The 12,692-nt window shown below is 49.1% G+C and overlaps 1 protein-coding gene across 1 annotated transcript; it reads right to left on the bottom strand.

Moving 5' to 3' along the window:
• Window positions 1–385: 385 nt before the first annotated feature.
• On the bottom strand, window positions 386–11,655 carry LOC118723156 (PRAME family member 15). Its single transcript, XM_045583845.1, has 5 exons — window positions 11,531–11,655; window positions 10,043–10,386; window positions 3,632–4,001; window positions 2,098–2,724; window positions 386–935 (listed from the first exon to the last, which is right to left on the bottom strand). The coding sequence occupies exons 1-5, from the start codon at window positions 11,653–11,655 to the stop codon at window positions 386–388; spliced, it is 2,016 nt and encodes a 671-aa protein (XP_045439801.1).
• Between the last annotated feature and the right edge of the window lie 1,037 nt (window positions 11,656–12,692).

The following is a 12,692-nucleotide window of genomic DNA, read 5'->3' as shown; positions in this document are numbered from 1 at the left end:
AATCAAGAGGATGAGAAGGTTGCCTTTGAAATTCTTTATTTCTGATCATTGGTTTACAATAAACCACCGCAGGATTCACTCCCTCACAAGAAGCTCAAGTCCCAATTCTGACCCCCTCCCCAAGCAAATCAGATTCATGTTTCTGATTGTAGGACCTTACCCCCTGAGGTCCCATGAATTCCCCAACATTTGTCCTGGTCATCGTGGCCTGGTGCTGGGTCCCTTCCTTTCCCCATTCACAGTGAGCATGAACCCGAAATATGGATGTCCCCTGTATAATGCACCCCGGTTCTATATTAGAGCGTCCAAGGGCCCAGAACAAAGTTTTTGCTGAGTGTTCCCACTGAAGAGGTTGATTATAGGAACACAGCTCGGCTACAAGTCATCAAAACTCCACTTTATAAAATTTACTGATGCCACGTTGTTGACAGTACTTGGTGCCAAGAGAGATGATCCTGGGCTTTCCTAACTCCCTCAGAATCCCTGTCAGCTCAGCCCGAACCAGGGCAAGTCTGTCCTTCTTGACAGTCCCCTGGGTTGTGTAACACTCCAGGGGGACGGGGTACAGCTCCAGCTCTAAGCTGCTCAGCCCAGCTGTGTGGCGCAGCAACTTCTCCAGGGTGGTCAAAGACAAGTCGTTCCCAGTGATTGTGAAGAATCTGAGCTGATGACAGCGGCTCAGGACAGCCAGCATGGCCTCGACTTGGGAGTCCACCATCTCACAGTTGTCTAAGCCCAGGTCCTGGAGGGTGGGTGCCACAGCCTCCAGCAGAGCTCGGAGGGGCTCTGGCTTAAAATGTTTGAGGCTGAGAGCAAACAGATACAGAGTCTTCAGCTGCCTTATTTTTGGGCACTGGAACAGGTGTGTCAGGTCTGAATGCATCAAATGCCGGCAATTTTTTATGGAGAGTCTGTCCAAGGGGGTCTGCAGGCAGCTGGGGAGAGAAAGAGCCTTTAGTTCTGAGGATGGGGGTATCTGGTAGAGGGGTTCCTCCAGGGGCAGAAAATGGATTTGTCTAAGCCAAGGGTTGTCCTGACAATCTGATGAAGGGAAACACCCAGGACTCCCAGCCTCCTTTTAGGCTGGGTCAAGATCCCGACATCCCCTGAGCTTCATTGCATCAGCTGCCAAGCAGAGCATTGCACTCTGGAGGGTGACTGGACATATGAAAAACCCTGGGAACATACTCAGAGTGCCTGACAATGTCTAGGTCAAGGTGGGCATGCCTGCACCAAGGTGCTGTCAACTCAGGCTTCCTTCTGACCTGCTTATCTCTGGGCACCAGATTTCTAGGCCACACGAGGCTCGCTCATGTAAGACATAAAGAACACACATTGTACTAAGTGGTATGACTCAGTGGATAGAGTGTTGGCCTTTAGATGGACCTGTCTCAGGTTTGATTATCACTCAAGCACATTTGCAGGCTCAACTCCTAGCCCTGATTGGAGCATGAGGAGAAAGCAACCAATCCATGGATCACTCTCACATAAATGTTTCTCTCTCTCTCTCTTCCTCTTCCTCTCTAAAACTCAATGGGAAAAATATCCTCAGGTAAGGACAAAGAGAGAGAGAGGGCCAGAGAGTGAGAGAGAGCAGAACTGGGCAAGATCCTGTAGCAACATCTGGGAAAGCCAGTCTGCAGAGGTAACTTACATCCCTGCGTCACTGCAACCACCTCTCACTCTTTGCAATGCTTTCCACTCTCGTTCTTTTGCTGTGGAATCATGTCTGTCCTTTCTACCAATGACCTTCCCTGGGGCCCAGGACCACCTAACAGACGGAGAACCTGACACAGGCTCACGTGTGTTCACAATGGCTGGAGGGCACAGAGCTTATGTCTGGAATTGACCCATCCGATGTGGCTTTGCCTCCTCCTTCCTCTCCCTAAGTCCTCAGCACTTAGACATCTCTCCCTAAGAAAGAATTCACACACCCAGGCTCGGTGGGTTCCCTATTGTACCATTTCTGTTGCCCACCCTGACAGGCTGATTTTAAAACATGCTTCCTTTGGGTGCTCATGGGATACCACCCTCAAAGCACCTAACAAGACCACTTCTTTTACATTCTAAGACTGTGACCACTGCTACACAGCTCACCTGAGCATCTGGTCCAGACGGCCTAGGAGGAAGCAGGGAGAATCCATGTGGAGCTCTCGGAGGTGCTGCAGTCTGAGGATCTGAGAGAGTAATTGGTGAAAACATTGCTGTTCCTCCCTCTCCCACTCTTCTTCACCCTGTTCCTCTTCCTCCTCCTCTTCTTCATTGTCCTCCTCTCCTGCCAACATGTGGATGTGGGAGAGAGAGAGTTTCTGCAGGTTCCTCATCTGCCCCAGGTAAAGAGCAAACGTCCCCAGGGTGGGCAGGTCCCAAATGCAGTTCAGTTCCACCGCCTGGATACAGTCCAGCTGCACCACATCCAGGACCTTCCCCAGCCGTTGGAAGGGCACCGCAGCAATCCTCAGCGTCTTGCAGCACAGGTGTAGCAGCCCTTCCCTCTGCTTGGCCCATTGGATGACGTACAGGAGAAATGAATATCTATCCCATTCATTAAAGTTAAGGTCTAGAAACACCTCCACGGGAGCTAAGGGGTGTTCCATGTTGGGGCTGGACCTGTGCACAGCCACTGGTACCATCGGTGAGCGCTTCTGGGTGCTGCATCCAAACCACATTCTCCAGAAGTCAGAACCCCTGTCCCTTAAATCCAGCACCCGCAGTTTGCACCTCCTGTGGGGAAAGCAGGACATTAGTCTAGATTCTTTTAGGTCAACAGGACAGTGGCTAAGATGCTTTATGGACAGTGTGTCTCAGTGATTGAGCATCTACCTATGAACAGGAGGTCATGATTTGCTTCTCAATCAGGGCACATGCCTGGGTTGAAGGCTCAATGCCCAGTGCAGAGGGAAAGCATTTTCAAGAGGCAGGCCATCAGTGACTCTCTCTAATCATTGGTGTTTCTATTTCTATCTCTCCCTTCCTCTCTGAAATCAAGAACAAAAAATGTTTTTAAAATAATGACAGAGGCCTAGCTGGTTTGGCTCAGTGGACAGAGTATCAGCTTGTGGACTGAAGGGTCCCAGGTTCTATTTCAGCTAAGGCCACATGTGGGGGTTTCAGGCTCAATCCCTCCAGATGGGGGCGTGCAGGAAGAATTAATGATTCTTTCTCATCATTGATGTTTCTTTCTCTCTATCCCTCTCCCTTCATCTCTGAAATCAATAAAAATATATTTTTGAAAAATAACAACAGAACGAAAGCAGGGAAGAATGAGATTGAGCATCTGGGTTGAGGCAGCAATCAGACTGCACCCCAACCGTGAGCTTCTACTTAGAATTCCAAGGTCAACTTCGCCCTTACCCTCCTCTTCCCTCTGCTTTGCTCATCTCCTTCCATCCCTGCTGGTACGTGCTTCTCCTACCTTCAAATACAACTGGGAGGAGGCAGTGCATTTTGCAGATGACTCTCCCAGTTGGGAGTCCTCCAGTTCCCATGGTGAGCTCAGCAGTGTGCTAGGGCTCCCTGAGCCTCACTGGCACCATCTGAAACCTTGGGTCCCCCTTAGGCCTCCACACGCCCTGATGCCCATTGCCTCCAGGATACCTAGGACCCTACCAGGCACCTGGAGCAGCCTTACCTGGGGCGAACTTCCTGGGCAAGCAGAAGGTCAAGCCCATCCAATATGGCTTTGAAGACCTCGTCCAGTGACAGGTCTGGCAGACCGCCCAGAGGGAGGACAGTGAAGGGCCAGGCTTGTGACATCGCCTTCAGGACCTGGAGACGTCTACTTCGGTAGGCCTGAATGAACAGCTGCGGGAAGAGCTCAGCGGGCAGGTGCTCCAGAGCTGCGATGGCCAAGGCCTGGTCCCTCAGCAGGCTCTCCCCTGCCTGGTGCAGGAGTGTGGGTGGGGTCTTGATGCTCATTCTCAAGGTGCTCCAAAGTAATCCTGTAGAAACAACCAGGGAACAAGGCAACGTTTTCAAGCCAAGCCTTTGAGCCTCATCTTCTGACTCCCCATTTTCACAGGAATCAACTCAGGGCCAAAGCCACTGCCTGGCAATGATGAGCGCCTCTGTTTAGAGAGTCCCATTCCGGGCTAGGTGACCACAGAGCCATAGCTCCCCTGCAGGCCCCAGGACAAGCATCTCAGAAGCATCCATATCTTTCATTCTGGTCTGCCTGGGAAGTGGGTACTGAAGGGCCTGAAAGATGACCCCCACCTTTTTTGGGGAAAATTTCAGACCAGTCTATAAACACAAACTTAATATTTGAAATTTCAAGAAATAAAACCAGTTAAGATGTTTTCATTAGGGGTGTGGGATGGGGGGAGGGGAGGGGTGTTGGGGAATCAGCTTGGTTACACATTTATAAATAGACCAAAGCACAAACCCAAATGTTGGAAATCCAGGCCAAACTACACTTAGAGGCAAAATCAATTATTTCAATTTCTTTGTCAGTAAAACAAAACAAAGGAAGAAGAAAAAAAAAGAAGCTTTGTGCCACCTTGAGAAATTTACCTGTTGTTGATCTGGTTGGCAGGGGCTCCGATCTCAGACCTGGTGGAGAACCTCAGCTCTGACTGAAGACCTGGAACTCTCTGATGCTCTGCTCTGATACCTGAGGTTTTTATACACCTTCTTAAACACTAGAATCCAATCAGATCCTCAGCCCCCAGCCCTTAATCCTACCAGGCACCTGGGGTGAACTTCCTTCGAATAGTCCAATAATGGGATTATTGCCCCTTCAGATGATTGGATTGAGAGAAAGTTAGGGAGGGGCAAGATGAAAGCTTGGCTCATTGATCCCTTCCACAGACACTGACTGAGGTTGACTGATGGCCCATAGTTATCATCCGGGTGTGAGACAGTTAAGGTATCGTGGGTTCCTGATGTTAAATAGGAAAGAGAAAAACCGGAGAGCATGGTTTCTGGGGGGTCTTTGGCCACATCAGAGTTATCAGAACATTGCAGAGTTGAAACATCCTCAAGAAGATACTGATGCCATCCCCAGGGGAACTAAGGAAATGTGTCCAGGCATCAAGTTAGGTTTTATGTCAGGTGAGCTCCTCTGGGAGCAAGTGGTGGGAGACTGAGGATGTGGCTGTCACAGACCCCAAGGCCTCTCTGAGGGAGGTCAAGTCACAAGCACCATGAGAGGCAGGGGACAGGGCTGGGCAGGGTGATGCTGGGCCATCCTATTGGAAGCTGTGAATGACCCAGGGCCATGGAAAAGATGGGTATTTTTCTTGGAAAGAAGAGAGATGGAAGGACTCTTCCTTGGCTGAATTTAGCATCTCAAAGGAGACAAGCTGGAGGGGAGGCAGTGCCATCCTGGAGGCAAAAGGAGAGATTGGATCTTCTGTCCCGCCCAGGAGGAAAAGGGTGGGTCTGCTCTGGGGAAGATGGGATTAACTCAGCAAAAAGGGTGAAGCTTAAATCTAATAAACTGAGCATAGGGGGAAAGGGTCAACCTTGGGAGTTAGACATTTTCAAGCCCAAAAGACATTGTGGGTGGATGCTGTGGGCTCTTTGGGATCTTGGAGACAGGGTCAGAAATAAAAGTCATCCAATCACATGCAACCCTGTCAACATCATGGCAGCTGGGACTTTTAGTCAAGGTTTTTATACAGAGAAAACTTCCCAGATAGCAAATGCCTTCCCTGACTACACCATGTCTCCTTGGCTCCACTCCTGCCCTCATGGCACCTTTTTACTTCTCCACACCCCCAATGGCCCCTAAATCCCCCATTTCAGTAACCCTGACCCCAATATCGCTCGACATCCGTGTGGTGTGCAGAACCAGAGGCACTGTGAGGCCAGGCAGCAATCATGGGTCCTTAGACATCTGCAAATGAACAAGTGGCCCTTGGGGGTGTGAGGAAGGCCAGCTGTGGCCAGCCCATTGCTGCCACATGGAGTTCCTGGCCTACACAGCCTTCCTCTAGGTCCCCATCCTTCTCCTGTCAGTCACTCACCCTACAGACTCCCCTGAGCACCCAGTGTGTGTGCCTCGTCCTGACTCTGGGGAACTCTGAGTCACATGGAGAAGACAGCGCCACTGAACAGACTCTGGCGTGAGGACAGGAGGCACCGGAGTGAGTGCTGAGGCCTGTGGCTGAGCTCTCCTGGAAATGGACAGCACAACCCAGGCTGCCTCCGCTGGGAACCATGGAATTTGTCTGCAGTTAAAACACCTGCAACCACTCAGCTGTGGGTGACAAAAATGTGTCAGTGCAGGTCCCACAGTTGTAAGAAAAGTCTGGCACAGTGGGGGTTGGGGGTGGGGTGGCTGTGAGTGTGGAGGGGCAGAGGCGTATGGGAACTCTCTACCTTCTGCTCAATTTTGCTGGGAACTTAATCTGCTCTAAAAAATGAAATCCACTTTTCAAAAATATTTTTATTTATTTCAAAGAGGAAAGGAGAGAAAGATAGAGGCATCAATGAAGTGAGAGAATCATTGATTGGCTACCTCCTGCAAGCCCCCTCCTGGGCATTGAGTCCACAAACTCGGGCATGTGCCCTTGAACAGAATTGAACATAGGACACTTCATTCGACAATCTATCCAATCAGCCAAACCCCTTAGGGCAAACATTGTTTAAAACAATATCCCCTTGGGAAAACTGTATGTTATTTCCTCTAAAATTTTTAAATGAAACTTCCATTTGACCCAATTCTCCCACTTCTAGGAGTACATTCCAAGAAAACAGAAACACTAATAAGAGAGGATATATGCACCCCAGATTCATAGCAGCACAATTTACAATAGCTATGATTTGGAAACAACCTAAGTGCCCCTCATCAGGTAAGTGGATTAGAAAACAGTGACAGAACTACACAATGAAATACTAAGCTGTTGTAAAATAAATAAATAAATAAGAAGGAGAAATTCTTACTATTTGCAACAGCATGAATTGAAAAGGAGAGCATTATGCTAAGTGAAATAAACCAATCAGAGAAATATCACATGATCTAACTCATTTGTGGAATATAATGAACATTGTAAGCTGATGAACAAAAATGGATCCAGAGTCTTGGAAACATCAAACTGACTCTCCAACCTATGAAGGAAGGTGAGGGAGAGGGGGTAAGAGATGAACCAAAGGACTTATATGTGTACATTTGTGCATAACTGTTGGACAAAGACAGCAGGTGGTGAGGGCATGTGCCTGGTGGGTGAGGTCAGCAAAGGAGAAATCAATGAGGGAAAAAGAAGACTTTCGTTATACTTTAAACAATAATCAATTTAAAATTTAAATATATATACATAAAATATCCCCATGCAGTTTTTAAAATTCTAAATTTCCTTTACCATTCCATTCTTCAAATACTTTTATTGATTTCAGGAAGAGGAGAGGGAGAAAGTGACAGAAACATCACTAAAGAGAGAGAATCATTTATTGGCTGCCTCCCAAATGCCCTCCACTAGGGATCCATCTCACAACTTTAGGCTTGTACCTAACCAGAAATGGAACCTTGATCTCCTGGTTAATAGTTCAATATTCAACTCCTGAGCCACACCGGGCATTCTCCTTAATTACTTTAATGTGTACATCGTTCTCTTTAATCACTTTAATGTTTATATTGTTAACATTTATATAACTCACAACAAGAGTATTTATACTCAAATAGCATCTACATAAAAGCAGATTTTGAAAACACCCCACAACATAGTTCTGCATGCAACCCTAGCACATCATCTGGTCAAACAGCAGGTGACCTGGCTATTTTTCTGATAATTACAAGGGATGAATCCACTCTTTTCACTACAATCCCACCCCTACCACACAACTCTCACCCACACCCACACCCCAGGTCTGACTGCTTCAGCTGTTTGGGTGAAGCAGGATCAGAGGGGACCTATGCAGAAGCAGAGTCCCACTGGGCACCCTGTGCTGGGCTCTCTTCCCTGTCCTCAGGAGGAGACCAGGAGACTGAGGGGAAAGAATGCTGGGGGTTTTGCTGGGAGGGAAAAGAGGAAAAACCCATTTACCGACTCTTACTCTATGCCAGGCCCACTGCCAAGCCTTAAACATGTATCATCTCCTTGGATCTACAAGCATCCTCTAAGCTGGGTGAGCACCATGATCCTCATTTGACAGGGGAGCTGAGGTTCTTGCCAGAAGTCCCTTCACCCACCAGCATCCTCCTCAACGTGAGTCTTCATTGGAGTGCCCTTTGATTAGGGTCCCTGTGATGGGTAAGTTTTATGTGTCAACTTGACCTGAGGTCGTCCAACTTTTGGACCTCATGGACCATCAGTTGGCAACCACTGAACTTGATGGCGCTAAGGGATGACCAAATAGTTGATAAAGGCATTCTGGGTGTGAATGGACCAGGTTAGCTTTTGATTCAGCACAGGAGTAAGGAGATCTTACAGTGCAGCTGGGCTTCCTCCAATCTCTTGGGGGCCCAAGAGGAATAGAAAGAGGAAGGAAGGAAGGAAGGAAGAATTCTCTCTTCTTTGGTTTTAGCTGATGGTGAACATAGGTTCCAGGTTGTCTGGGCATTCAACTCCAGGGTGTGCACCAGCTGCCCTTTAGCCTCACACTGGAGGTTCCGCCATGGGCTCCCCTGGTTCTCAGGTCTTCGGACTTGGCCTCAGTCATACCATTGGCTTTGTAGGTTCTCCAGCTTACAGAGGGCAGGTATCGGGACTCAAGGTAGGTAAATCTCCTACCTGTGTCCCTGTTGGGTCTTCCGGGGAAAGCTGCCTAATATTGTACAACGACTGAGCACAGGGACGGACGAAGCTCACTCATTTGTGCAGTGTGTCTGCTCCCCTTCCCAACAGGCTGATTCCAGACATGCTCTCTAGTCTAGCTCCATAGAGAGGCGGGAGGTTTAATGGGAATATGCCAATCCCCCATGGATATGACCTGCCCCTGCTCCCCTCACCGGGTTCTTTTTTATGTGGTGTACAAATCCTCAGAAAAAGTGTTATGTCCCTGGATAACTGTAATATTTTGTTCAAAGGAATTTGGATAATTTTCCTGGCCACAAGCATGTTACTTCTTCCGCACCAGGCTGACAGGCATGGGCTGGATGGCCCAAGGACTTGGTGCCTCTGCAGTGTGGACAAGCCCTTCTGGAACTGAGGGCCATGCCTTCTCCTTGAACCCCTCTTGGCACAAGTCCTGACATTTGTGAGTCCACCTGCAGACCCACAGGGAACACTGGCACCCAGGGTCAGAGCCAGCAGAGAGGTCCCCTTCACCTCAGGGGTTGGTGGGCCACCTAGCAAGTCCCATTGTATCCACCCACTGAGCAGCCACAAAGAGGTCAGACAGGCCCAGAGAGAAGAGAAGACCTGGAGGGAGGGGTGATATGGTACTGAGCCCTGCAGCCGAACCGCATCCCAGCAGTTCCAGGTTCTGACCCTGAGCTCTCCCCACCTTTTTTTTTTTTTTCATCAGTGACTACAGGATCCTGGGGTGTCAACTGGGAAGACAGGTGACCACATGCAAGAGAACCAGAAGGTTGCCTTTGAAATTGTCTTTATTTCTGATCATTCCTTTACAATCATCCACTCCGGGATTCACTCCCACACAAGAAGCTCAAGCCCCAATTCTGGTCCCCCCCACCCCCCCCACACACAAATGAGATTCATGTTTCTGGTTGTAGGACACTTTGCCTTTGAGGACCCAATAACTCTCCTTCTTTTGTCCCTGCAACGCTTTACCCAGGCTGTGTCCCTCCCTTTCCCCATTCACACTGAGCATGAACCTGAAACATGATTGGCCCCTATATAATGCACCCCGGTCTGAGGTTTCAGCTTCCAAAGGCCCAGAAAGGAACTCAGGTACACCGACTGAGCAGGGTCATTTCAGGGGCATAGCACAGGCTCCCTGGCATGAAAATGCCAAAGCATAAAGCTCCCTGTGGCCACTGTGCTTGGTGGCAAGACGGATGTCCCTGGGCTGCCCTAACTCCCTCAGAATCCCCACCAGCTCAGCCCGAATCACGGCAAGTCTCTCCTGGTTGACAGTGTCCTGGGTCGTGTAACACGCCAGGGGCACGGGGTACAGCTCCATCTCTAAGCTGCGCAACCTGCTGTGTGGCGCAGCAGCTTCCCCACGGTGGCCAAGGACAAGTCGTTCTCAGTGATGTTGATGAATGTGAGCTGGTGACAGCGGCTCAGGACAGGCAGGATGGCCTCGACTTGGAAGTCCACCATGGCACACTTATCAAGGCCCAGGACCTGGAGGGTGGGTGCCACTGCCTCCAGCAGAGCTTGGAGGGGCTCAGGACTAAAGTCAGCGAGGCTGGCACAATACAGACGCAAGGACTTCAGCTGCCTGAGGTTCGGGCACTGGAACAGGTGTGTCAGGTCTGAGTGGGTCAGGCGCTGGCAATGCGTTATGGTGAGTTTTTCCAAGGGGGTCTGCAGGCACCTGGGGAGACACAGAGGGTTAGTTCCTGGGGACAGGGTGGCAGGTAGAGGGGGTCTCCATGTGGGAGAAGACCGATTTGTCCAAGCCCAGGGTTGTCCTGACAATGTGATGAAGGGAAACACTCAGGAAGCTCAGACTCCTTTTAGGCTGGGTCAAGGTCACCACTTCTCCAGAGCCTCCTTCCTCAGCTGCCAAGCAGAGCACTGTATGCTGGAGGGTGCCTGGACAGACTGGAAACCCCAGGAACCTGCTCAGAGAGCCTGATAGCTTCTAGGCCAAAGTGGGCATCCCTGCAGCTTATGATTGGGAGACAAAACCAACCATCTTGCAACTCAGGCTCCCTTCTGTCCACTGCTTGGCTCCAGGCACCAGACACCTGGACCACAGGAGATTCGAATTCTTATGGAACTCAAGTGGCCCTAGCCTGTTTGACTCAGTGGATAAAGCTTTCTCTTTGGATCTAAGGGTCTCAGGTTTGTTTCACGGTCAAGGGCACAGATCTCAATTGAAGTTTCAATGCCCGACCCTGATTTGGGGCATGTGCTGAGGGCAATAAATAATTTCTCTCTCACATCATATTTGTAGTAATGTTTCTGCTTCAAACATAACGTTATTGAGTTTTCCACTGAACTTCTTTAAGTCTCTATTTGTGTGTCTTTTCTGTTAAACTAGAAGTCTTGATTTCTAACCATAATTTTTTATTGCTGTAATCACTTTTTTTGTTTTGTTTTGTTGCTGCAAAAAGCTTTATTGTTTCCATTTGGTACAATGTATGGGAGAGGGCTTCAGGCTGGTTAATAAAATGACTAGTAGTTTTGGGGAGAAGCTCAGGCAAAGGCCAGACACCGGAGGGATGAAGAGGGGCCCCTCAAAGGCCTCTGGGCTCCAAAGGCTCCTAGTTGTGCTTGAGGGTGAGCCTTTCAAAGACACAGTCGCCCAGCCCAACCTGGGGGCCCGCACCCTGCAGAGGTGAGTCAGGTGTAGGCCATCTTGATGAGTTTCACCTCCTCACCCCGAAGTGGTTCTCCAGGAAATCACAGAGCTAAGGGTCTATGAGGTGGAACCCAGTGCCTGCAGTTCCAAAAGGGCCTGGGTCAAGACCCTCTCCAAGGCCATGACCACCTCCCTGGAGTCTTAGTTTTGCCCACTCATCTTGGGAGGCTTCAGCATGTCCTGGCAGAGAATGTGGGCGCCACGCTGGTTTTGCATCTTTAAGAGACACTCGGTGCCCTCTTGCTTCTTCTCTCCTAACTCGCCCTCCAAAGCCATGTCGTCTCATCTCAGTCTGAATGGAAGAGCAGAGAGCGGTAGGTGTTGGAGGCCCACGGAGGCAGGCTGGTGCTGACCACAGCCTCCACCTCGGTGGAATCATTCTGACGGATTTGAGAGCTCATGGTTGTTTGGTAAAAAGGAGTTAAGGTAAGAAAAAACTGTGTTGGCTGGTCTCGGAGGTGGTTCCCAAGTGGTGACTAGGAAAGATGGTGGAGGGTGGTCGGAGGCTGGAAGAAGGGGTGTCCCCGGGTCTGTTCCATCCAAACCCTGTTGAAGCAAGAGAACGTGAATCCCTTTATTGTTTTTCCAGAAACGGAAATTACTACCTTTCGCCAGGAATATGGGAGACCCGCATGGCAGGCAGGATTTCAGTAGCCTCTGTAAGGCAGGGGAATCGTAGCCTTCGACTTGAAGGAAGTTCATCAGATGAAGGAAGAATCAAAATGTCTGCCTTTGCCTATTTCATACCTATATCCTAGTCAACCAAACCAGATACGGAGTGAAAGTTAAGTATCTGTTATTTATTACCAGTAAACAGATTGCTATATAAAAATGGCAATCAAATTTTAAGTAGACTAGAGACCTGTTGCACAAAGATTCATGCAAGAATGGGCCTTCCTTCCCCTGGCTGCCGCCACCACCTTCACTCTGGCCAGGAGCCACCGTTCCGCCTTCCCATGCTGCACAGAGGCCCAGAGTGGCTGGGGTGGTGTGGAACGCCTGCATCATCACCATGGCAATGACACAAGCATCCTGCCCCGCCCCTGGCTGCTCAGCGCCTGTGTATGCAAGTAACCTGCCATCTTTGTTGGGTTAATTTGCATACTCCTAATTGGCTGGTGGGTGCTGTGAATGTACGGTTAATTTGCAACTTTCTCTTTTATTAGTGTAGATAGTCATGGGGTAAAAAGATAATCCCACAAAAAAAATTGCAAGGAAGAAAATAATAATAAAGAACAGAAATAATTGGAAATAAATAAATAATAGAAAAAATCAATAAAACCAAAAGTTAGCTATTAAAATAAATTATAACA

Source organism: Pipistrellus kuhlii, unplaced genomic scaffold (assembly GCF_014108245.1).
Source record: "Pipistrellus kuhlii isolate mPipKuh1 unplaced genomic scaffold, mPipKuh1.p scaffold_m20_p_2, whole genome shotgun sequence".
NCBI lineage: Eukaryota > Metazoa > Chordata > Mammalia > Chiroptera > Vespertilionidae > Pipistrellus > Pipistrellus kuhlii.
The sequence above is the reverse complement of the archived record's forward strand: the minus strand, read 5'-3'. Positions and strand labels throughout refer to the sequence as shown.

What these genes read in the sequence shown, in the direction of transcription:
- LOC118723156 (XM_045583845.1), bottom strand. Translation starts at nt 11,655, where the DNA reads ATGGCTTTGGAGGGCGAGTTAGGAGAGAAGAAGCAAGAGGGCACCGAG. An exon ending in AAGCCTCCCAAGATGAGTGG is followed by an intron (nt 10,387 to 11,530) that starts GCAAAACTAAGA and finishes GTGTCTCCCCAG; the next exon opens with GTGCCTGCAGACCCCCTTGG. An exon ending in GCTGCTGCGCCACACAGCAG is followed by an intron (nt 4,002 to 10,042) that starts GTTGCGCAGCTT and finishes ATGGGGAGTCAG; the next exon opens with AAGATGAGGCTCAAAGGCTT.